Source organism: Notamacropus eugenii, chromosome 1, assembly GCF_028372415.1.
Source record: "Notamacropus eugenii isolate mMacEug1 chromosome 1, mMacEug1.pri_v2, whole genome shotgun sequence".
In the NCBI taxonomy this organism is placed as follows: Eukaryota; Metazoa; Chordata; class Mammalia; order Diprotodontia; family Macropodidae; genus Notamacropus; species Notamacropus eugenii.
The window spans coordinates 213,470,190-213,497,333 of record NC_092872.1 but is presented as its reverse complement, the minus strand read 5'-3'; the positions used below and the strand labels follow the sequence as shown (position 1 = coordinate 213,497,333).

At 38.7% G+C, this 27,144-nt stretch overlaps 1 protein-coding gene across 1 annotated transcript in view; it reads left to right on the top strand.

Moving 5' to 3' along the window:
- PIK3AP1 (phosphoinositide-3-kinase adaptor protein 1) overlaps positions 1-27,144 on the top strand; it is a 139,105-nt gene that overhangs the window by 2,293 nt on the left and 109,668 nt on the right. Inside the window, exon 2 of the mRNA XM_072626460.1 lies at positions 15,178-15,594. Within this exon, the coding sequence (XP_072482561.1) occupies positions 15,178-15,594 (417 nt within the window). The remainder of the gene's footprint in view (positions 1-15,177; positions 15,595-27,144) is intronic.

Here is a 27,144-nt window from a genome sequence, read left to right as displayed (position 1 = left end):
TTACTAGAACTTTTCAAGGAACTTGAGCGGTCAATCCCAAGTCTGCCCAGGAGAGGTCATTTATATCCATGGGCATCTCTCTGGCTAACAAATATCTTGCTAAATTCCTCCATAACCTTTCTATTTTCACCCCTATCTTTTATTTTCCTTTGATCTTTGCAAAATTCTTTTAGAAATAGGAAAGATGGGAGGCAATGTGGGGAGAGAAGTGAGCAAAGATCAGAGAGAATGTCCTATGACTCTTTTTTGTTTTGGTAGTGCTGCCCTTGGGATCTTTTCTTAGCCTTGCCTAAGGCTAAGTCAGGAGACATAGCAATGGTCTTTGTTTTTCTTTGGTCCAGACCTGTATTTGGTATAGGAAACTGCTGGTGAAGAAACTATTTACCGATGAAGATCACTTAGGCATCTTTTCTGCAAGTTAGTCGTGGAGAGCTTCCCTGAGAAATGAAATATTGCAAAGGATTTCACAGTTACTTTGCGTCATGAGGCTGGATTTGAATCCAGGTCTTTAAGACTTCTAGACTAGCTCTCTATTCACTAAGCCAGAGCTGTCAAACTGCAAGTCCTAACCAGATTAAAATGGAATTGAGAAACGTAAGAATAAGGAGAGAAAGTGGAGGTGGAGGTGTTTTGTAGAATGCTTTTAATGGTGGCATTATTAAAGGATCGGGGTGATTGCTATCATCCAGTAAAGAGGGTCCGCGTTCCCCACCTTATGACAGCAGAGGCCTTTGAGATTTGATTTGTTGTTATTCAGTTGAGTCAGACTGTTTCTGACCCCATTTGGGGTTTTCTTGGCAGAGATACTGGAAGGATTTGCCATTTCCTTCTCCAGCTTATTTTACAGATGAGGAAACTGAGGCAAATAGCGTTAAGGTCTCCAGGGTCACACAGCTTGTAAGTGTCTGAGGTCAAATTTGAACTCAGATCCTCCTGGCACCAGACCTGGCACTCTATCCACTGTTCCCTGAGATTTGATAGTTTACTGATATCCTTGGTTCTGTGTATATTAGTGGACCTTTTGCTTGAAAAAGGAAACTAACCACATACTGATAACCATGCCTGAACATAGGTCTGGACTTTTGAAGTAGCTAAAATAGTTTGGAGGGCAGCTAGCAGAGTGCCAGGCCTGGAGTCAGGAGGACCTGAGTTCAAATCTGGCCTCAGATAATTACTAGCTGTGTGACTCTGGGCAAGTCACTTAAACCTGTTTGCCTCAGTTTCCTCATCTGTAAAATGAGCTGAAGAAGGAAATGGCAAAGCACTCCAGTATCTCTGCCAAGAAAACACCCTGTGGGTCATGAAGAGACTGAAATAACTAAACAGTGACAACATGAATAGTTTGGTCACAAAAACTATTACCTTAGGGCAAACCTCTGTACTTAAAATGTAATGTCTATCTAGCTGCTCCTTTGGAAAAAATGAGTAGATTTATTAAAAAAAAACTTTAATAATAAACTGATAAATAATAATAAAATTATTCCATTTATAAAGGAGAAGGGGATGTGAAGGGCTAAGGCTCTGCTTTGCTCAATCATGTACTTGGGATGTCAGTACATAATAATGATACTAGCTCACATTTGGAGGCAGCTAGGTGGTGTGGTGAATAGAGTGCTGGTCGCTAAACCGGGACGATTGGAGTTTGAACCCTGGAGCAGACACTGCCTAGCTGTGGATTCCTGAGCAAGTCAGAATGGCTCTGTTAATTGGCAAGAACCCTCTCGTAATTTCTTCTAGGAAATTCTATGTAATTAAAAGAAGATTGGATTTCCCCCAAACTCAGACTTTTCCTCTCAAAGTTCTCAATCAGGATAATACATTTAAGGTACTTTTTGCAAATCTTGTTATTATTACATAGAGTTTTATGATTTCACAAAACCCTTCCCTCCAATAATCCTATGATTATCCCTGGATAATCATACTCATACTGTCCCCATTTCACAAATGAAGAAACAAAGGCTTAGAGCAGTGAGTGAAATGACTTGACCAGGGTCACATATCCAGCAAGTGTCAGAACTAGGTCTTGAACTGCAGTTTTCTCCCTTTGAGACCAGAGATTCTTTCTCCTCTACCTCATATAGGACTCCTTGGTACGGCTGTCCTTGCTGGAGGGAACTCTGATAATTGAATTAAGGAGGGAATAGTTTTTGTAAAATGGTCACCTAATAAAAAGTTAGGAGTCATCCACTGAATGGGAAGAGAAAACAAAGAAGACTCGAGGCTAACTGGGAAATGTATCGGTGAAACTGAGTCAAGGTTTAAAATTATGCTGTCTGTACATTACTGCCCATGAGAGGCCTTTAGATTTTACTGTAAGCTGTAGGAAATGAGAGTACAAAATAAATATCTATATTTCATAAAGAAGAGAATGCTCTGACACTAAAAATATGTACATTTTATAAAAATCGGTATTGTTTGTAGGAAGGCACAGTCTATGACTCCTTCCCTTGCCTACCTATAGTTCCCACACTACCTTCAAGGGTATTTCTGAAATGGAGAGAGGCACGTTTTGGAAGTGAAGCATGACTCCAGTTAGAGTTGCAACAGGAGCACCACTCTCTAGGAGCAGAGATGGATCATTGGTGGTTTGAGTGATCTAGAATCTAAAATCGAGTTCTGGAATCATCTGTCATGACATCTGACATTGTCCGTTCACAGCTAGTGATGGCTCTTGCTGTGGTTCTACCACTGGGGCCCCAAATGGGCTGTGAAGTCTGGAGGGATTGGGACTGTTGAAGAGAAAAAGATTAATGATGCTTCTGAAGGTTCTTTGACCATTGTAGTAATTGCCTGGCCTTTTCCTGGTTGTTTGTTATCACTTCCCAGAGGTAGACTTAGAGTATACTTATGATAAAGGAAACCAAACTCTTTTAATATTTTATTAATACTTTCAAAAAATATCAATGTCGTTTCTCAACACTATTTCCCCAGTAGAACCTGTGTATGTGTGTGTGTGTGTGTGTGTGTGTAACAAACAAGTAAAGTTACACAAAGCTCCCTGAAACAAACCATATCTGATACCACATGCCTCAGTCTCTATCTATAGCCCTTCACTTCTTTAATGAGAGGAGGTGAAAGTTATGTTTTCTCATCAGTACTTTGGCATGAAAATGGATCATTTCAATGATCTGATATCTTTTAGAGTTGTTTCCTTTTTTGTTACTGTGAAAGTAGTCTTTTTTCTGAAAAGACCACACTCGTCTCCTCCATTAGATTGTAACAAGGACTTTTTTTTTTTTTTTTTTTGCCTAGCTAGATGTCTCAGTGGATAGAGTACTTTGGAGTCAGAAAGACCTGAGTTCACATGTGACCTCAGACACTTAGTAGCTGTATGACCCTGGACAAGCCACTTAACCTTTGTTTGCCTTAGTCTCCTGGAGAAGGAAATGCAAACTACTCCAATATCTTTGGCAAGAAAATACCATGGACAGGATGATCCACAAAGTCACAAAGAGTCAGACATGACTGCATGACTGAGCGACATCAACAAATCTCCAGTACCTGGCACAATCCCTGGCACATAGAAAAAGTTAAATGCTTGCTGATTGATGGGGGATATATAGCCTGTGAAAAACCATAAAGGAGAGAGATAGAATATTGAGCGTGAAGAACAGCGAAAAGACCAATTTGGCTGGAATGTAGCTTCAACAAAGGGGGAAAACATGTAATAAGTCTGGAATTGTAGATTGTATCTGGGTTATGAAGGGCTCTAAATGCCAAACAAAGGCCATGATTTCAGTAATTTCCCCCTCCCCTTCCTGGATTCTATGTTACCAGGGAAAATCCCTTCACTCTTTTCTGCTTCCTTCCACTGTACATCTACCTATCTTTCTCCCATTTAGTCAAACCCATTTAGAACCTTCAAGAGAAAACCAACAGTCTTCGTTTTTGTTTCAAAATAAAATTTTTAAATTGAAGATCTGCCTTCTTTCCCTTTCACCTCTCCCTTCCCTTCATTGAAAAAGCAAGAAAAACAAAATCCTCTGTGACAAGTTTAACCAAGCAAAACAAGTTCCTGTATTGGCCATGTCCCAGAAAATTATGTCTCAATTTGCATTTTCAGTCTATCACTTCTGTCAGAAATTGGGTAGCTTGTGTCATCGTGAATCCTTGGGAACTGTGGTTGGTCACAGAGTTCCTACGATTTTCAAAATGCGTTGTTATTATATTGCTCTCTCATTATCAGTTGTTCTCTTGGGTTTGCTCTCTTCATTCTGCATTAGTTCATACAAGTCTTCCCAGGTTCCTCTGAAACCATCTCTATCATACATGTTATACAGCATGAAAGTGTTTCATCACATTTGTACACCATGACTTGTCCATCCCTTCTCCAGTTGATGGGTATCCCCTTAACTTCCATTTTTTTTTTTTTTTTGCTACTGCAAACAGAGCTACTATAAATATTTTCTACATATTCACTCTTTCTTTCATCTCTTCAGGTATAGACCTAATAGTGATATTGATAGATGAAAGGGTATGCACAGCTTTCCAGCCCTTTGGGTATAGCTCCAAATTGCTTCCCACAATGGATGGATCATTTCACAATTCTACCAACAATGCATCTCAGTTTGCCCACATCCTCTGCAACTTCCAACATTTTTCTTTTCTGTCATATTAGTCACTCTGATAGGTGTGAGATGGTACCTCAGAGTTGTTTTAATTTGCACTTCTCTGATCAATAGTGATTTAGAGCATTTTTTCATACGATGATAGCTTTGATTTCTTTGTCTGAAAACTACCTGTTCATATCCTTTGACCATTTATTAACTGAGAAATGATTTGTATTTTTATAAATTTAACTCAGTTCTCTATATATTTGAGAAATGAGGCCTTTATCAGTGATATTTGTTTCAAAGATATTTTTCCACTTTTCTGCTTTTCTTATAATTTTGGTTGCATTGGTTTTGTTTGTGCAAAAACTTTTTAGTTTTATATAATCAAAATTATCTACTTTGCATTTTGTAATGTTCTCTATATCTTCTTTGGTTCTAAATTCTCCCCTTATCCATAAACCTGACAGATAAATTATTCTGTGCTCTCTTAATTTGCTTATGGCATGACCCTTTATGTGTAAATCATGTAACCATTTTGACCTTTTCTTGGTATACTGTGTGAGATGTTGACCTATAGCTAGTTTCCACCTTACTGTTTTCCAGTTTTCCCAGGAGTTTTTGTCAAATAATGGGTTTTTGTTCCAAAAGTTTGGATCTTTGGGTTTATCATATACTAGATTATTCTGGTCATTTACTAGCATGTAATTTGTACCTAATCTATTCCATTGATCCCACCATTCTATTTCTTAGCCAGTACCAGATTGTTTTGATAATTACTGTATTATAATACAATTTGAGATCTGGTACAGATGGAACACCTTCTTTCACATTTTCTTCATTGCTTCCCCTAATATCCTTGAGCTTTCCTTAATATCCTTGAAGCTGATTCACCAGCTTCCAGATGAATTTTGTCATTTTTTTCTAGCTCTATAAAATAATTTTTGGATAGTTCAATTGGTATGGCACTTTGTAGACAGATTAATTTAGGTAGAATTGTCATTTTTATTATATTGGCTCAATCTCATCCCAAGCAATTAATATTTTTACAGTTGTTTTGATCTGGCTTTATTTGTATGAAAAATGTGTTATAGTTGTGTTCATATAGTTCCCAGGTTTGTCTTGGCAGATAGACTCTCAAGTATTTTATATTGTCTACAGTTATTTTAAATGGAATTTCTCTTTCTGTTACTTGCTGCTGGACTTTGTTGGTAATATATAGAAATGCTGATGATGTATGTGGGTTTATTTTGTATCCTGTAACTGTGTCAAAGTTATTAATAATTTAAAGTAGTTTTTTATTTGATTCTCTAGGATTTTCTAAGCATCGCATCCTATCTGCAGAGAGTGATGCCTTTGTTTCCTCATTGCTTATTCTAATTCCTTTCATTTTTTCCTTTTCTTATTGCTATAGCTAACATTTCTAGTACAATATTAAATAATAGAGGTGATAATGCACATCCTTGTTTCATCCTTGAGTGTATTGGGAAGGCTTTTAGCTTACTCCTAGTACAGATAATGCTTGCTGGTGGTTTTAGATAAATATGACTTGTCATTTTAAGGTAAGTCCCATTTATTCCTGTGTTCTCTAGTGTTTTTAATAGAAATGGATGTTGTATTTTGCCAAAAATGTTTTTTACATCTATTGAGATAGTCATATCATTTTTGTTGGTTTTACTATTAAAATGGTCAAGTATGTTGATAGTTTTCCTACTCTTGAACCAGCCCTGAATTCCTTTATAAATCCCACCTGATCATAGTGACATATTCATAGTGATGTATGTATATATATATACATATATATATATATTCTTGTCATATATTGCTGTAATCTCTTTGCTAGTATTTTATTTAAATTTTTTGCATCAATATTGATTAAGGAAATTGGTCTATAATTTTCTTTCTCTGTTTTGGCTCTTCCTGTTTTGGGTATCAGAACCATATTTGTATCATAAAAGGAATTTGGTAGGCCTCCACTTATTTTTCCAAATAGTTTATAGAGTACTGGGATTAATTTTTCTTTAAATGTTTGAAATCACTTGTGATCCATCTGGTCCTACGGATTTTTTTCTTAGGAAGTTCATTGATGGCTTGTTCAATTTCTTTTTCTAAAATTGGGTTAAGTATTTTGTTTTTTTCTTTTAATCTGGGGTAATTTATATTTTTATAGATATTCATGCATATCATTTCATTGAAAGTCCATTTTTCTTCCCTTGAAAGATTATATTCAATTTTTCTGGGTAAGTGATTTTTGGTTGTAATCCTAATATCTTTGCCCACTGGCATGTCATATTCCAAGCCCTCTGGTTCTTTAATGTGGAAGCTGCCAAATCCTGTGTAATCTTGACCGTACCTCCATGATATCTGAATTGTTTCTTTTTGGCTACTTGCGACACTTTCTCCTTGATTTGTGAGCTCAGGGATTTGTCTATGCTGTTCCTGGAGGTTTCCATTTTGGGATGTCTTTCAGGTAGTGATTGGTGTATTCTTTCCATTTCTATTTTGACCTCTGGTTCCATTACATCAGGGCAGTTTTCTTTGATAATTTCTTGAAAGATGTCTAGGCTTTTTAAAAAAAATCTTGGCTTTCAGGTAGTTCAATAATTCTTATATTATCTCTCCTGGATCCATTTTCAACGTCAGTTGATTTTCCAGTGAGAAATTTCACATTTTCTTCTATTTTCTTACTTTTTCCTTTTATTTTATTGTATCTTGATGTCTCATAGAGTCATTAGTTTTCACTTGTTCATTTCTAATTTTTAAGCAATTATTTTCTTCCATGAGCTTTTGTACTTCCTTTTCCATTTGAGCTATTCTATTTTTCAGGGAGTTATTTTCCTCGTTAAATTTTTGTACATCTTTTCCCATGTTATTCCCTCTTTTTTCCCCCCACAATTCTCTTGCATTACTCTCATTTCTTTTTCCAAGTTTTCTTTTTCTCTAATTTACTTTTTAAAATCCTTTTGAGGTTCTTTCATGAATTTTTTTTGGGCATGAGATCAAATTATATTTTTCTTTGAGGCTTCACATGTAGCCATTTTGACCCTATTGTCCTCTTCTAAATTTATGCCTTGATCCTCCCTATCACTGTAGTAATTTTTTATAATCAATCTCTTTTTTTATTTTTCCCATTTTTTTCTGCCTTTTTTGGTGATTTGGTGTTTTTATATGAGAATTGGGTTCTGGAACTGCATTGTCCCAGGCTTTTTGTGCTGGACCTCTGAGTCTTACTGCTGGCTTTTACTTGGTTTCAGGGCTTAGCTGCTTCCTTTCTCTGACCTTCTCCAAGGGTGGGGTCTTGCTGCTAGATTGCTGTGGAAACAGGCTCTTTGTTGGTTGGCTGCAGGGACCGGGTCTTGCTGTTGGCCAGCCCTAGTCATTCCCAACTGATTCGCATTTGGATCAAGGACTGACTGGTGACTTGTGCTGAGGGTGAGGTCACTGGGGTGGGATCTTGATGCACTGCACAGACTGCTCACTTGCCTAGAGGGCTGCTGGTTTGTGAGAGGGCAGGACCTCACTGGTGGATTGCTCCAGGCTTGGAGCCTTGCTGCAGGTCCTCTGCTATGAGATTGGCTACTGCTGTTTCTCTTGGACCTCACTTCCCTTCACCCTAGTGAGACAGACCTTTCCTGTCATGCTGGTAAGCTACTTCCCTGCTCCTAGGCCAATTCTGAGATGGTTTATAAGTGGTTTGGAGGGGAATTTGGGAGAGCTTCAGAAGATTCATTCCTCACTTTGCCATCTTGGCACTGGAAGTCCTAGAGCATAGTTTCAAGCTGCTTTCCAAAATGGATGAACCAGTTCATACTTCCACCACAAGTGCACTAATATACCTGCTTCCCCAAAGGCACTCCAAAATTTATCATTTTCCTTTTTTTTTTAGTCAGCTTTGCCAATCTGATGGGTATGAAGTAGAACCTCATTGTTGTTTTAAGTTGCATTCCTCTAATTATTAGTGATTTAGAAAATTTTTTCATATAACTATTCATAGCTTGGATTTCTTTCTCTTACAACTGCCTCTCCATATTCCTTTGACCATTTATCAACTGGAGAATGACTCTTATTCTTAAAATTTGAATAAGCTCCCAATATATCTTAACAACATGAACTTCATCAGAGAAATTGTTTTTCTTTTAATTATATGCAAATTGATTTTGTTTTGGTCAAAAACTTTTTTATTTTATGTAATAAAAAATAGAGCACTGTGAATCTGTGTGCCATCTTTGCATAGTGGTCATTCTAATCTTATCTCTATTATGTTAATTTTCGTATACTTGCGACTGAGATGAGCATCAACTAGGGAATGACTAGTTTTTGGATAAGATTTCCTTCCATTTCTATCACTTGTTTCCCCACACTATAGTGTCCCCACCCATGGAATTAAAAAGAAGAAGTGGGTTGGTATAGTCTAGGAAGTGATTTATGGTTAAAGGAAAGGAATTATAGTGGATGGATGGGAAATCCCCCTGCTAGTGATACTTGTTGACGTAGACTTTTTAAATCTAACATCGAGGTATCATGTTAGATCATGAGAGGACCCTAATTCCTTCTTCTTTTTTTTTTTTTTTTTTTTTTTTTTAGTGTTCTCCAATTTCTCTGACAAAAGCACAGCTAGACAAAAAAGGTGATGAAAAAATCTAATTGTAGGATTGAGTAAATTGCCCCCAAAGCATGTGACAGACTGGTGGAAAAGTTAGTTGTGATGCTATTACGATTTGTTAACCACTTCCTTTTAAATGTTCCCACCATAGTCACAGAAGTTCCAAGTCATTTGAATTTAACACCAGTTGTCCTATAGTAAAACCTCAACTGTCTTGGAACCGTGAGAATAAGCCATTCTAGACAAGGCTTTTCTGTAAAGATGTGTAGGAACTTTTTATTTTAATAGTGTTTGATGGAAATAAATTTATGTATTTATCTCTGACTTTTCATTGTTTTGGAGAGGGTGAGGGGAACCAAATGGATTATTTAAATATTATAGGAAACTCTCAATGAGGAAACACCTTTTATCAAAGTAGATTGGTCATCTGTTGTTGTTGGGTTGCTTTAGTCATATTCTGTCTGACTCTTCGTGACCCTATTGGGGTTTTCTTAGCAAAGATACTGGAGTGGTTTGCAATTTCCTTCTCCAGCTGATTTTGCAGAGGAAACAGAGGCAAACAGGGTTAAGCGACTTACCCAGAGTCACACACCTAGTTAGTCTCTGAGATTGGGTTTGAACTTTTGAATTTGAGCCTTCCTGATTCCAAACCAAGTCCTCTATCCTAACTGCCCCAGATTGGTACACAGTTATACAGCTACAGTTTTAAAGAAGTTTCGTCTGACAGTGATCTAGGTTAGCGGTGTCAAACTCAAATAGAAACAGATTCCTGCCATAGGACATCGCCTTAGAAAACCACCAGCTGGCGTTATTTGTGTTGTATTGTATTTTTATTTAAATATTTCCCAATTTCATTTTAATCTGGCTTGGCTGCAGTTGGGAGTTTGGTTCTTCTGCCTTAGGTTACCCAGGTAGTACCTGAAGCCAGGTCTTCTGACCTCTACTGTTACCACTGGATCATGCTGCCTCTCTGATTTCTGCCTCAGGAACACAATTAAATAGAACTACTTCCCATCTTTCCTCACCTGCACTTCAGCTTGTTTGTTCCATCTGTATATAGCAAATTAAGGAACAATATTCCTTAGAGTTTCAAAAATTGGTGTCCAAGTTATTTTGAGGATGACATGTCAGAGCCTACAAGTTCATCAGAGGATATGGAAAATTAAAATTCTTTTTAAGGTGACATTCTTCTTAGAGTTTAACTTTGACCCAAATTCTCAGCATACTCAACATAAGCCATTTTATATTTTAAGTTATCATGAAAAGGGATAACTCACAAATGTCCCAGTGAAAGGTCAATATTTCTCATGAAATTAGCTATTTCATAACATACTGCCTATGAAATAATACCCTTGTTTGTAGGTTGACCCAGACAGATAGCATTTGAGGGGCAGGAAAATAAAAATATTACTGGACAAGTAATTTTGCTTCCTCATGATGGACTCTGTAGCTGTTTTGTCAAAAGAATAGCTCTGATAACCAGCTAAGCCTAAGGTTCACATGATTTTTTACTGGAAGAGCCACAAAAATGATGATGGAAATGGAAAGAAAAATATTCTTTATATGTTTATCCATTACTTTGTTCTACATGAACAACAGATAAATGTGTGATGCCTTTAAAACCCCAATGATAGGGCCTCAAAGGTCCATGGGCCCCATGAACTCTTGTGGATAGATTGTAGAGGTTCTGTGAACTTGAATGTGGGGGGAGAAATTTATACCTTTATTTTAATTAACCTCTAAGTGAAATGCTGCATATTCTTCAGTTATTTCAAAAAGATTCTTGTTAGAAGGGTTCCAAAATCTTCATGAGAATGTCAAAGGGACCCCTGGATATACAAAAAAGTTAAAAAACCCCTGCTGTAGGAGAAGATTGTTCAGAAAACATAAAGCAGAAATCTTATACTATAGGAATATGTAGGAGGAATATAAACAGGAAAATCCAACCTGCCCACGAAAGCCATTTAAACTTTGAGGCCTTTGCAAAAAGTCAGAAAGAAATGGGAAAGGAAGGATCTGAATCTTATATCAAAAAGCAAAGAATAATGGGTTGCATTTAGTTTATGCAGCAAAGTGAATCATATGAAATCTACTAAGAAAAAATATATACTTTAAAAGGTGGTCAACTTCTTGGTATTCTTTTTGAGAAAATAAGTGTTGGGAAGGGCAGCTAGGAGGTGCAACAGATAGAATGCTGGGCCTGAAGTCAAATCAGAGTTCACATCTGGTCTTAGACACTTGCTAGCTGTGTGACCCTGGGCAAGTCACTTCAACCTATTTGCCTTGGTTTCCCCATCAGTAAAATGAACTGGAGAAGGAAATGGCAAACCACTGCAGTATCTTTGCTAAGAAAACCCCAAATGGGGTCACAAAGAGTTGAACACTACTGAAAAACAAGAGAACAAAAAATGTTTGGGATGATTCTTTGAAATGAAGCATCATAAAGGAAAAAGACTTAAAGGTAAATAAAGCTGGGTAGTGCAAAAGGGCTAGGTCATGATGATCCAATGCTTACTTTCTGAAAGGTAGGCAAAAAAAGAAAACCAAACTATTATTTTTCTGATAAAAATAATATATATGATATAGTATCATATAATATATATGATAAAAATTATATCACAGCCTCACCTTTATTAAAGGTTATTGAGGGATCTAAGAAAGACTAGCTCTGAGCTTGGGTGTGTAGATAAGAAGCACTTTAGAGAAAGAGCAGGGAGAAACTTAGTGTTTCTGGTAACTTGGGTGATATAGATAGTGATTCAAGGCAGCTAGATGGCATGGTGGGTAGAGTGCCAGGCCTAGTCAGAAGACTCATCTTCATGAGGTCAAATCTAGCCTCAGATACTTAGTAGGGGTGTTACCCTGGGCACATCACTTAACCTTGTTTGCCTCAGTTTCCTAATCTGAAAAATGAGTTGGAGAAGGAAATGATCAACCACTCCAGCATCTTTGCCCAGAAAAGCCCAAATGGGATCATGAAGAGTCAAAAACAACTGAAAATAACTGAACAGTAGCAACAGCAGCAAAAAAGGTGATTCATACAGAGTGGGACAGAGAGAGAAGAGGGAATGAGTGAGCAAAGTCTTAAAACAATAAATCATAATAAATAAAATGGTAGAGCTAGGAAACAATGTACTAAAAACTTATAGAATTTAGCCAACTCAATTCTTAGAGGAAACTATGTCTCTGAATATCTATGTTAACAAGAGAGAGATAATCAATGAGTTGAGCACATACTTTTGTAAAAGCTAAAAAAATCAACAAATTAAAAAACCCCAAATAAGTACAAGATGAGATAAACAAAATTAAAAATAAACTATTAAGTTAATAATACTAAAGAGTTACTTTAAAAAAACAGTAGACTAGATTAACCATTTGCTAACTTGATTTTAAAAAAAGCAGAAAATTAAATTTGCATGATAAAAATGAGAAAGAGGAATTCACAAAGAATGGAGAGGAAATGAAGAAAATTATTCATTTATTATGTCCAATCAAATAACTACAAAATGGAAAATGAATGAAATGGGTGAATAATTATAAAACATAAAAAATATCTGTATCAACGAAACAGGAAATAGAAAATTGAAACCAACCTCAGAAAGAGAAATCTAACAAGCCATGAATTAACCCCCAAAGGTAGCAGGGAGTGGGGGTAAGGGGAGAGAAAGCACCTTGTCTTGATTCATTTACAAATGAATTCCATCATATAGTCAAAAAACAAAAAATCTTTTGCCATATAAATTCTCTGCAAAAATGAAGAAGGAAGAGAATTCATCATAAATCTTCTATGAGACAGATATGTTTCTGATACTTGAACCAGGAAGTAATAAAACAAAGAAAGAATCTGTTGTCCAATCATGGTCAACTCTTCACGCTTGTGTTTATGGTTTTTTTTGGCAAGGATACCAGAGAGGTTTGCCATTTCCTTCTCCAGCTCATTTTACAGATGAAGAAACTGATGCAAAAGTTAGATGACTTGCCTAGGATTACACAACTAGTAAGTGTCTGAGATCAATTTTGAACTCAGGTCCTCCCAACTCCAGGGGCATCTCTTTATCCACTGAGTTGCCCTACCACAATAAATTACAAATGGAAAAGTGATCTATAAATAAAATCACATTATGCAAATATTAAAGAACAGTGACAGTTTTCACAGTTATGGATAGAGGAAAAATTTCTTATCAGACTTAGGATAGAAAAGATCATAAAAGATTAGCCTCTTACATACAATTGAAAGCTTTTGTAAAATAAGATTAATGCTATTAGAATCGGAAGAAAAGATATAAAAGAAAGAAAATATGTTAATTGGGGAAGACTTTTGTAACACATAACTGATAAAAGTCTTGCACATAAAATTTAATTTTTTGAATCAGCATTTATTATTGAAAGAGATCTTTGTGCTAGTTACTGTGAGGGTGAAGGAATGCAGGGAAGATGTCCTTTGCCCATGAAGACTTCAGTCAAGTTGGGCAGACTTGACATACACACACAAACAAACATAGAATAATATAGCAGTAAAGTTGGACTACGTGACCTCTAAAGTCCCTTCTGGTTCTAAACCCAGGAACCTACAAGTATTACATTTTACCATGTCCAAAGATGAAATAATCCAATCTGAACTGGAGCAGTCAGGGACAGGCTGCATGGAACAGGTGGTACTTTAACTAGACCCCAAAACATGGGCACAACATGGAGAAGCAGACAGGACAAGGAAGGGTGGTTTTAAAAATAAATTATTGATACCTTTTGTTTGGACGCAAGACAATTCCCAAAGTCTCTTAGAATGCATATGTTTTGTTCACAACTCTTAGTTTATCAAGTGTTAACAGAAAGAAGGCATGTGTCCTTGAACTTTGATCGCACTGTGCTAATGTCAGTCATTGATGTGACCTGAGTTTTGTTGCCTCACCATGTTGACTTTATTTATTTTGTGTTGCCATCATCCATGTTCTCATGACTTGTCCTCTTTATACTGTCACTTCCTACTTATTTTCTCATTTTTCTCAGAATTCTTCATATTCCTCATTCCTTACAGTTCAGCAGTGGTTCCATTAAATTTTCATACTATGATTTGTTTGACCTGTTCCTCAACTGTTGGGCATGTATATTGTTTTTATCTTTCTTCTTATCACAAATAATGACATTTTTTGCATATATTGGTCTTTTCTTGCTTTCAGTAACTTCTTGGAACATAAACCCAACAATCAAATGTCTAGGTATTGTTTCATTTGAAATTGCTTTCCAGAATGGTTAAACTAATTCACAGTTCCATTAGGCAAAAATTAACATGTCAACCTTTCCCATCATTTAGCATCCTGTTGAGCTTGATAGTTCCAGTGGATGATACTTCAGAGTTGTATTGATTTGCATTTCTGTGATCATTAGTGATTTTGAACACTTTTTAGGTGGTATATTTATTTCCTTTCTTTTGAAAACAGGTTGTTTGTATCTTTTTGCAATTTTTACCATTCCTCAATAGACAAGTGATTTCTGTTAATGACTTATAAACTAATAGTTGTGAACAAAACATATGCTTTGATAGGGTCTTTGGGAATTGTCTCATGTGAAAACAAAATGTAGCAAATTAAAAAAAACCTTTCCCTCTCTACTTATCCATATTGTACCTATGTTTTGAGGTCCAGTTAAAGTACTTCCTCTTCCATGATGCCTCACCTTGACTATCCCAGTTCAGACTGGATTCTTTCTTCCTTGGATATGATAGAATTTAGTACTTGTGGGTTCCTGGATTTAGAACCAGAAGGGTCCTTAGAGGTCACATACTCCAAACCCAGTATTACCTTGTTGTATGATTATTTTGTGTGTGTATGCCAAATCTCCCCAGCTTGATGGTAAAGTCTTCATAGACAAAGGTCATCTTCCCTGGCATTCCTCTACCTTCAAAGTAACTAGCACAATCCTGGACCCAGAGGAGTAATTCAGGAAACACTGATTGATTTTTTAATACTTTGGCTACCTTTTTTGTGTGCAAAGTAAATAATGTAGCTCTGTCTTATTCTTTTACAGGAACCCCCAGGAGGTGTGATATCCTAATTGTCCACAGCTCAGATGCCCAAGAATGGTGCCAGTATCTGCAGAATCTTTTTCTTTCATGTCACCAGGTTCGGAACCAGCACACCCTTACCTATGAACTGAGACATGGGGCTGCCATCCCCGCTAGAGACCTGACCCTCTTCCTCAACAGTCGATGTATCATTGTACTCCTATCATTTGAACTAGTTCAGAACTTTTATCAACCTAATGTGCTCTCCAGTCTCCAGAAAGCCCTGTGCCCTCCCCACAGGGTGTTGAAGTTGTTTTGTGGGGTGGACGATTGTGAAGACTTCTCAGGGTTCTTTGAGGACTGGGCCTGTTGGCAGGAGCTCACTTACGAAGATGAGCCTGAAACCTATGTGGCTGCAGTGAAGAAGGCTTTTTTAGAAGGTAAGCACCTCCTCTCTGGGTTGTGGGAAAGGGAGGAGAGTTTTTCAAAACGCTGGATTCTCTGGGTAAATTAGGTACATTCCAGTGTCACCCAGGGCAAATCAGTCTCTTTCCCCTTCCTGGGGGAGAATTCTCACAGCTATTGACTCAAGGTAAATTATTGACCTTAGTGCCCAGGAAATGTGCCATGCCATCAGACTGTTAATAATCATAGGCTATGATGGAGAAGAGATACATAATCTCTTTTTTGACTCTTTCTCTATCTCTGTCTTTCTGTCTGTCTCTCTGTCCCTCTTCTATTTGGCCTTCCTAGTGAGTTAAAAATTGTCTTCACCTTTTGATTTTCTTACCTTGAGCTAATCTTTTTTAAAGAGCTACATCAAGCAACAATCGATACTATAATAACAGCCTTGAAAGACATGAGAACTCTGTCTAATACAATGACCAGCCATGATTCCAGAGGACCAACAATGAAGAATATTATCCTTCTCCTGACAGAAAGGTGACAGTATACAGAATGAGACATACTTTTGGACAAGGCCACTGTGAGAATTTGTTTTGACTGGCAATGCATATTTGTTTTTGTTTTTCCCTGGGTGGAGGATAGAGGAAGAAGGAGAGGAAAAATGAATGTCAATTTAGAAATACCATTTAATTTTTAAAAGATTCTAGTTAAAAAATTTGTTATCTCCCACATAACTAAGGGAAGGCAAGATGATGAGAGAAGAATGACCCAGAGCCTTTCAGTAGAGAAACCATCTCATCAAAGTAAGCAGGTCACTGACTAGTATGCCAACACTTAGGGAACAGGATGGTCTAAAAGTGAATGCAGCTTCCTAAATGTTTCATTCATAGGTATCACCTGCACTATGCCAACAAATAACACCGGGTATTTACCTGGTAAAATCTCAACTCCTGGGGAATGGCATTACTATATAATGAATAACATCATTATTTTACTTATGCATTTATGCTGGCTTTACTGTGAACTTAAAGATTCAGTATTTCAGACATCAAGAAGGATTTGAAGGTGACATTCTTGTTTTGACAGCCAAGAATCCTTCTTTAGTAAGGTATAATTTTAAAAAATAATTTTTTTCAAATAACAAGTATTTATTTTCTCTCTTACCCATATCTTATTCCACCACCACACTCACTGAGAAAGAACGAATATGCATAGTCAGGACCAAAATATTCCCACATTGGCCAAAGTCTATGTTTCTTTCTGTACTATGAGTCCATTCCCTCATTGTCAGGAGGTGAGTGGGTAGCATGCTTCACCTTCAGTCTTCAAATAGTGGGTGGTCTTGGTATTGATCAGCATTCTTAAGTCAGAAAGGTATAATTATAATGGGTGATTTAAATAAGCTGCCCAGATGGAAATAATTTCATTGGGAGTGAGTCCTGCACATTGGCTATAGGCTCACCAGATGTTCAGGAACAACGGAATGACTAAAGAACAGGGGGAAGAGGAGGAAAGCAGCTTTATTATTTCAGTAATACATTGTTATATTTCCATTGTCCTTTTTATTTGTGAATTCCAATTCTGTGCCATCTCTTTGTCAGAGACACCCAAGGCACAGTTTCCTTTCAGGCTTCCTTTCTGGGATATAGCTTCTACTAAACTGATCCCCTCACCAAAAACCTAGGAAAACTCATCTATGGAATAGCTCGGTATATACCAAATCACCAACTTTTATGGCCTGTCAAAAAGGAGCTTATGAACAAAACCGTAACTGAGGAAGTGTGTTATAGTAGAAAAGAACACTGAACTGTCTGTCTAGAGACTCAGATTCTAATCCTATCTTGGCCACTGATTCTGTAATCTTGTTCAAGGCTTTATGACAGGCAGCAGCCTTATCGAAAACAGCCCTCAGTCTTAAGGAGGAAAAGCTTCCTGGCTACCAGCTGCCATCATGGCACAGTACCCTCTACCCCAGATCATAAGAGAACAATATTGGCAGCAAAGTAATTATTTTGACTCTGATCTCCTCTCCTCTCCTCTCCTCTCCTCTCTTCTCTTCTCCTCTCCTCTCCTCTTTCTTCCCCTCCCCTACTCTCCTCTCTCCTCTCTCCTTTCTCTCTCCCTCTCCCTCTCCCTCCCTCCCTCCCTCCCTCCCTCCCTCTCTCTCTCTCTCTCTCTCTCTCTCTCTGTTTCTGTCTCTCTCTCTCTCTCTCTCTGTCTGTTTCTGTCTCTCTCTCTCTCTCTCTCTATCTTTTGCATATGTCTGTTCTCTGTTACAAGTGTTTTTCTTTTGCTGTGTATGATCAAGGTACATGGAACACATTTTAAGAAATACTGCTCCACAACCATCATTAATATCCTTTTTCTGCAAAGGACTGTGCTAAGTGTTTAGGGAGAAACAATCACAATAAAGTCCCAGTCCCTGTCTTCATGGAACTTACATTTTCCATTTTGCACATTTTACCTGATATGTAAAAAGAAGTGATGTTTAAAGTCTACATAAACTTTAAGGTTTCCAAACTGTCCATAGTCTCATTTGACTTTTGCCACAATCCTGCAAGAAAAGAATTATAGATATCATCACCCTGTTTTGCTGATGAGAATCAAGGCTCAAATAAGTTCCCTAACTTGTGCATGGTCACACAGTAAGTGTTGAATGCGGGATTAAAATTCATTCATTTCTGACTCCAGGTCCAGCACCCTATTCACTATCCCATGCTGCCTGTCCCATACACAAATATTCATTAATTCAATGATAAATACACAGTTATCCCTTCCACAGCACAGGGGTTAGGGGAGTGGTGCCCCCTGCTATCTGGAAAATCCAAGCAAAATTTTTTGGCCCTCCCTTTGTACCAGAGAAGAAGTCTGATTTTTTTTCTTTTTCTTTTATGGGGTGTTTACAGTACCTTATTGTAAAATTTGGGTTAAGTATTTGATCATAGGCTCTGTGTCATCTGTTGGCCTTTGCGAGTCATCTATGGCTTCCCAAAAACTCCCCCAAAATTCCCATTTAATTTCTTATACATTGAAACCATGATGGAGAAAGTCATCATGGGGAAGGGTTAACTGTGATGCTTAATAGAATAAAAAATAGAAGGGATATAAAATGTTATATAAATCAGGGTGTACTGGAGCCAGCTCAAAACAGCTCACAAGAGTTGATTGCTCAATTTTCAGTGGGAGTTTTTATACTTTGGAAATTGGCAAATGCTACAGATTAGGGTTTGAGTTATCATTTTGTTGATTGCTTAGACAACATAAGTGATGAAGAAAATTTTAATAATGCAGTGACTTAACTTAGTAGTGTCTTGATTTTTTTTTCTGGAAAACTGGTTCTTAAACATTTACCAGGACACCTCTGCATGAAATCTAATGAAGGATAGTTCATTTATAAATGAGAAGGGATCAAGGAAGGCTGAAAGAATGAGTCAACATCTATGGTAGGGTTGAAAGGATGGGTAGGATTTCAGTACCTGGGTTAAAGAGGAGTTTTAGGAAATGGTTCAAAGGAAGCCCTGGGGTGAAAATACTAAAGGGACAACACATAGATCAGTTTACTTGGAGTATAGAATATGCAGTGTGTGAAATAAGGCTGTAAAGGGAGGGAGGGAGCACCAGGGCATGGAGGGGACCTGAATGCTGGGCTTAGCAGAATGGGTCTTATTCTATGAGCATTAACAGTGGGGGCCAAAGCAATAGCATCATCAGAATCCTGTTATCCAAATTCCATGTAGGGAAGATTTCTTTGGTAGCTGGGTAAAAAATGGCTTAGAGAGTGCTAAGACTAGAGGCAGAGAGACTCATTAGGAGGCTGTTTTAGTGGTCCATGAGGATGTGGAAATAAAGACTAGGTTCACCCTTTATAGAAGTTTTTCAAGTAGAAGCTAGATAACTTTTTAAATTATGTTTTCAGAAGATTCTAGGTCCAGTAACAGCTCCTGAGATCTCTTCCAGCTTTTACATTCTGTGATCTGCCTCTTGTCATTACCTCCTCTGCCATGCTCATTCACCAGAAGAATAGTAGGCAGCAATTTGGCATCCCATTTCTAAAAGATTGCCAACCTCTAGTCAAACATAGCCTTGGTTAATTTTTCATGCAAGTGAAAACTTATCCAATTTGTGATAGTGCTTAAGTATAGCTTGAGTTTAATGTAAGACTTTTCTTATTGGTTCTTTTGCAATTGGTCACTGCTTTAAAGGAAGAAGCAACATGTATTTACAATTAGAGTCTATCAAAGTTTTGAGCCAAATTTTTTTTTTTAAGTCTTATCTATACCACACATGCAAGGTTAAGCTACAAATACACTATTTCCTATAATTACTTTAGAAAAAAATGGACTTGGTTGTGTCTCAGTATTTGGAAAATAACCTCAAGATATGGAGGAGACCACTAAGAACAGAAACAAGTTGATATTTCTCTGTTAATTTTCCTGAATTTTTTGTGAGGTTTTTTTTTTTTGCATCTTCTTGTAAGCGTCAATGATGTCATAACTAGTGAGGTGGTTAGGTGGCCCAGTGGATAGAACATTGGACCTCTTGAGTTAGGAGGATATCAGTTCAAATCCAGCCTCAGATGCTTACTTGGTGTATGACTCTGGGTAAGCTATTTAATCTCTGTCTGCTTCATTTTCCTCATCCATAAAGTGGAATTAATAATAGCACCTGCCTCCCAGGATTGTGGTGAGGGGAAAAAATGGGATAATTTTTGTGAAGCTCTTTGTAAAACAAGCATGTTTTATAATATAAATGTTGACTATTGTGACATAATTATTATTATGATTTGGTCCATCAGTGGATACACATGTGGCACCCTCTCTCCTTACACTATCTGGGGGATCTTGGGCAAATCATTTTAAGCTCTACCGATTTTTCTCATTTATGGAGTGATACCAAGAGGAAAGCAGTGGAATGAGATTAGTTCTCTAAGGTTCCTTCAGCTTCAAGAAGGTTATTACTGTGATAGCTGCCTAAAGCACCATGAGTTTAAGCGATTTGCCCAGGACTCTGTAATCAATATGTGTTGGCTATGGGACTTGAACTCAGGTCTTTCCTGGCTTCTAGGCCAGCTCTCTATCCATCATCCTATTTGTCTGTCTGTCTGTCTCTGACTGTCTCTCTGTCATCTGTCTATCTGTCAATCTCTCTCAGAGGCAATCAAGCCTCAAGTCTACAAGACCTGAGTTCTAACTCAGACACTGTATGACCCTGGGCAAATCACTTATCCCTGTTTGTCTCCATTTCCTCAGTTGTAAAATGAGCTGGAGAAAGAAATGGCAAACCACTCCAGTGTCTTTGCCAAAAAAATCCTGAAATGGGTCACAAAGAGTCAGACACAACTGAAAAGAGCTAAGCAACAAAACAAGACAATTGCAAGGGAATCTAATTTTGCCCTCAACGGGAAGAGCATATTGGTTTAGAGGAGAGTTGGATTTGGCACCAGTAATACCTGGACCTTTAACACATATGGGCTGGTGACTTGCTTCATCTCTCTGAGTTTCAGTTTCCTCATTTGTAAAATGGCAGGGGTTGGACTCAGTGACCTCAAAGGTACCTTCCTCCTCTACATTTATAATCTTATAATTCCTATGTAGCCCAATGTGCTCTTTGGGGAATCACATCACTCCTCTGAATGGTTGGATGAGGGCATTTTTAAGATCTAGCTCTAACTCTATGATTCTTTGAACAAATTAGGATGGTAGCTATAGGAAGAGGAAAGGACAATGGGTTTCAAGAGAGAGTTGGGAAAATAGAATTGATTCATTCACTGATCAAATGTTGGAGGTGAGGAAAGGGGGAAGAAAGAGTCAATGATTTTAAACCAAGATTTTAAGTAATGGTGTTTGGTGGTGCCATATCCCCTTTCCCTCATGGCAGATCTCCCCTGAAACATGCTTATTCCTTTGCTGTTTCAGGCCCCAAAATAATCCCTTTGGGAGATGCAGAAGACCACTGGATGATGAGGAATGAGACAATGATGGGACTGGGGAAAGAATTAAGATGATGAATAATTAAGGGAGTAGCTGAGGGGCTTTTGGTTTTGAGGGAGTTGTTGCATTACTGTTGAAAAAGTGCTGTTGCAAATTCAGGTCCCATTGGTACCATGATTCCTGCAGCTGGCAAATCTCCCTTAAAATCTCAATATTGACCTACTATAGTAGGATACATCTCCTCCCTCTACCTTTAGAATGGTTTAACTCTTCAATAGTAATAACCATTACAGCTGTTTGCTAACTGCAGCTTCATACTTTCCCCTCTCTGTAGTATGTATTTGAAGTGACAACTGACCTTTACACAGTGCTTTAAAATTTGAAAATTATTTGACAAAGATAATTGCATTTGTACCTCACAATAACCCTCTGATGCAGGTACTACAAGATCTTTTTATCCCCATTTTACAGATGAGGAAAATGAGGCCCAGAGAGGCTTGAGTCATGGTCACATGGCAAGTAAATATAAAGAGGTGAGATTTAAACCCTCTTGTTCCAAGACCAGCACATTTACCACACTTTTGTGTCACTCTCTTTTCTCAGTCTTACTTTAAGAGAACCCGTGGACTTCAGGGTTATGGACTGTACTCAATAGCTCTATAACAATTTGGGTGTACAAAATGAGTGATTCTGAGATGAGGGAGTTTACTGATTTACTGATGACTCAGTGTCTGGAATAGAGTCTTGTTTTTGCCTCTGCCACTGGCTTATTTTGTTGTCTTTGGCAAAATTGTTTAATCTCTTTGCAACTCAGTTTTAACTTGTGTAAGTGGAGGGGGGATCATAATTTCATGCTGCTTCCACCTTTGATGGGGCTGTTAGAAGTAATCATGACTTCCTCAAGGTTCAGCTCAGGTCTGGACATGAGGCCCTTCCTGACCTCTCTCCTTCCTGAAACCCCTCCCCCATGTTCTGCCTTGACTTGATCTGTTTATGTATTTTCTCCCACCCCCACCCTCCCCAGTAGATGGTTAACTCCTTGAGGGTAGGGATTGTTATTCTTGTCTTTTATGTTTGTCTATCCAGGCCTAGCTCTGTGTCTGGCCAGTAGTAAGGGCTTAATAAATGCTTGTCAAATTGACTTGACTGGAATTGCTTAATACCCCAGAGCATATGTTTTCATTTTATTCTTTGTTTTAGTAAAAGTTAAGAATGCAAAAAATTCTGTGGTCATAGAATCATAGATTTTGAGCTGAAAGGGTCCACAAAAGGCATCTAGTTCTACTTCCTCATTTTACAGATAAGGATACTGAGGCCCAGGGTACAAATGGAATTATCATACATGTGCCCTTCTGGAACACTAATGCCTCCATATGGCTTCAAAAGCTTAAAAGGAAGTGGGGAGGAAGTGTGAAGGAGGCAGAAGATATTGAGCACGGCCACTATTTAATGGGAAAAGGAGAGAAACTGTGAGGATCATAATCCATGTCCAAAAAACCCTTGTAAAAATCTATCCAACAAATAAAGCTTCTCTGGATTACCAAGAGGAATACTAAATTTAAAATTCTAGGGCTAAGTGATTTGAGCATTCCTCAGCTACTGCATTAGGATGTAGTGCACAGGTAGGCTATTGGCAGTGCTCTAGAGGGGACCCACTCTCCAATGCATACAACCACCCATTCCTTATAGAGGAAGTAATTCTACTGGATTAAGGATGAGTGGAGTTGCTTTCAAATGTTGTCTAGGGATTTGTGTTACCACAGGCCAGGTCCACTTTATCCTTTGGGGCTACATGAGGTGACTAGTGAATAATGACCATTTCCTATGCTGGTGTTGATCTTGGGTCATGCCATATTATAAGAGTGTGGTGCAGCAGAATTGCTTTGGCTTCTGTTGTACACTGCTGCTGCTGCTGCTGCTTCTGCTGCTGGTGGACCGGCTTGGGCTTTTCCAAGTGGCTGTAGGTCGCATGACCTGGTTTTCCTAAAAGGCTTAATAACTCCATCAGCCCTCTCTGATGTCACCAACTGATCTGTCTCCCAATACCAAAAATCTAACCTAGAGGGGTGCAGTATATAGAACAAGAACGTCACAGGGATACCCTGCTTTACTCTGCTCAGACCACACCCCTGTTATATTCGGTTCTGGGTACACAGGTGTTTAAAAACCAGAGGAGGGTCACTAAGATGAGGGGAGTGATTAGGGACCATGGCACCTGAGGATGAGTGGACAAGAGAAATGGCTTAGGAGAAGATATTTTAATTCAATAAATTGAATTTTAATCTTTCAGGGCAGGGATGATGTTTTTGCCATTTCCTGTATCCCTGTAGCTTTCTAGCCAGTGCTTAGCATAATGCCTTGTGGTTCAGTCATGTCCAATTCTTTGTGACCCCATGTGGGGTTTGTTTTTTTTGGCAGAGATACTGGAGTGGTTTACCATTTCCTTCTCCAGCTCATTTTACAGATGAGGAAACTGAGGCAAATAGCGTTAAGTGACTTGCGCAGGGTCACACAGCTAGTAAGTATCTGGGGCCAGATTTGAACTCAGGAAGATGAGTCTTCCTGATTCCCGGCCCAGTGCTCTGTTCACTATGCCAGCTAGGTGCACTGCTTGGCACACAGTAAGCACTTAATAAATGCTTGTTGTCATTGTTGTTAAGAATCTACTAAGCATGGGACATTGGACCAGGTTGGGAGAGGGTGGTGGTTTACAAAGGCAAAAAGTGAAGTGATCCCTATCGTCGAGCTACCCTATATCTTCTGGGGGGGAGGACTCTTGGGGGCTGTGGTTCAGAGCCAAGCCGAGTGCCTGGTACAGGGCAGGTGCTCAATAATTACTTACTGAATTGAATCAGTGTAAGATGTCCACAAGTAAGCAAACACAGAGTCATTTGCAAAGGGAGAGAGCTCTAGTCCCTGGTGGAATCAGGGATGGCATCATGGAGGAGAGCACTTGAGGGAAATTGATAATCCTGAGAGGTGAAGACGAGAAAGCTGCACACTGCTGGCTGAGGGGGAGATTTGTGGCAGTCTGTTTCGGTGTGAGCATGGACTACCTGGTTTGGGGGCCTTCTGGTGGGCCAATTTGGCTGGAATATAGAGTGTGGGAAGTGAATTGGTATGAAAGCAGATTGTAAAGGGAGGTAGGAGTCAGACTGAGCATTAGCGTGTTTTGAAATAGCCAAGTTAATATTTATCTAAAAAGTAGAGGACAAGATTATTGTTCTCAGTCTTTTGGACTTGGAGAATATTTTAAAATAAGGAAGTGAGAAAACCCCAGGTGGAACGTATTGCCTTTTTTGGAAAAGGCTTTTTCTTTGTTGCAAATGTTATTGAAATGTAAAAATAACTTCTGCCAGGGTGTGTGTGTGTGTGTGTGTGTGTGTGTGTGTGTGTGTGTGTGTGTGTGTGTGTGTGTGACAGAGAGAGAGAGACAGAGAGAGAGAGACAGAGAGAGAGAGACAGAGACAGAGAGAGACAGAGAGAGAGAGAAGAGAGAGAGACAGAGAGAGAGGGAGAGAGAGAAAACAGAGAGACAGAGAGAGAGAAAACAAAGAGACAGAGAGAGACAAACAGACAGACAGAGACAGAGACAGAAGGACAGAAACAGAGGGACAGAGAGAGGACTTTTTCTTGCAAATCTACATGGACCAAAATCTTCTGTAATCCGACTGACGTTCCTGCTTTTCCTTTCTTTCAGAGCTCTGTTCTGTCTGCATCCCCTTCCCATCTCCATCCAACCTTGTACTTTGGAAACCACATTAACAGGTTTTGTTCTTTTCTAGTGCAGAAGAGTGGGTAGCTAGGTGGCACAGTGGATAGAGTGCTGGGCTTGGGGTCAGGAAAAGGAGGAGAATCCTCTGTTCAAATTCAAATCTCAGACACTTCCTAGCTGTGGGACCCTGCGCAAGTCACTTACACCTGTTTACCTCAATTTCTCATCTGTAAAATGATCTGGAGAAGGAAATGGCAAAGCACTCCAGTATCTTCCTCAAATGGAGTCATAGAGAGTCAGACAGGACTCACCAACAACAATGTGGGAGAAGTCAGGGCAATGTTCTGCTTAGGTATGCTAGGTATAATCCCCTCCCTCTCTCCCCCATCCTTGTTGCTTAGTGTCCAAGCATTAGAATGAGATTAAGTGACCTCTATAAGGGCAAAGGTTTTAAAATTTAGAATTTTCAACTTGGAAAGAACCTTAAGGATCTTCTACTTTAATGCCCTCATCTTACAGATGGGGAAACTGAGGCCCATGAGAAGTTGGCTTTCCCATGGTCAAGCATCTAGCAAATGGTACAGTTGGAACAAGGATACACCTCTCCTGTCTGGTGATGTTTCAGAAGAAATAGAATCAAGTGTAACGACAGATCACTGGACTAATTTCCAGGGAAACCTAGATTTTAGTTCCTTAACTAGTAGCCTTGGGCAAGTCACTTAATTTCTCCTTGGTCTCAATTTTCTTATCTGTAAAATGAGAGGGTTGGCGGAGATGACCCATGAAGTCCCCTTCCTCCCCACATCTGTGAGCCTATGGTTCTTTCAATTCTTTTGAAGTTAGATACCTCTTCTCTCTTCCTTCTGTCTTCAGGGGGAGGTAGTAAGAAAGAAGATAAATGGAGTAGGGAGGAGGAAAATGGATAAAAGGGAAAGGTTATGGGGAAACTGAGACAGACACCTTTTTTTTTCTCCTAGTTTGCTATTAAATGTTTGGCTAGTGCTAGTGGAGGGTAGCTAGCCTTCTCGCCTTTCCTCCCTGCCCTTAGTATTGTCAGCTGTCACAAGGCAGCTGTCTCAGAGAATTAGCATGGAACAGCCAGCCTCAGCGTCACGGACAAGCAGCAGCTTTAATAGTCACATTTAGAAGAGTGGGGTAGTCAGAACCTGAGACTAAAAGGGAAGTTACTTTTCTCTGGTGTGATGGGCTGCGGATGGTAAGTCGCTTCTGACTTGTGCATCTTTCTTCTTTTGCAAAGGTTTTGGGGGGTATTCTCAACATTGGGGCTCTTCTGTTCAAGCTGCTTCTTTATTGTTGCTCCTCCACTTCGAATGGGCAAAGGACTTTATTTAGTAGAGTTTTCTCCTTTCTTAAGGTCACTCTTGAATCAGGGAAGATGCAATTCTGGCCACTGTAGGGAGTGGAAGAATGTTGATTAATCACAGAAAGTCATGCAAGAGTCAGTTGACTTTTCCCTGCAATTTCCCTGCTATCTGGAGGCTGAAAGTGTCGTTGGTTAGGTTTTTCTGGCCTGGATAGAGAGCCTTTCAGTGATGGGTATCTGGGAATAAAGAGTGTGGTGCATTTTCATTTCTTCGTGGTGCAGGTCAGAGATGCCTCCTATTGATTTCCCATAGACTAGTGAGCATTGAGAGGTGAGAGGTGGCTAACTTGGATCACTGCTCTATAATCAGAGGCAAAGTCCTGCTCCTTTTTGTGTTAGGTAGACTTCCTGTGGTTCGGTTGAGAGGGTTCTGGTATTAGATGTGGTAAAAAGAAAGCCGACAGCAGAAGCTCTCACTGTTTTGAAGTTAAATTCGAACATGAAGTTTTAAATTCATGTCTCTTTTTATGTACATAGAAAAGGTTAGACTACATCGAATAACAACAATAATAATAAATAAGCGAATGCTTGTTTTTGTAGAATCTTATGGCTCACG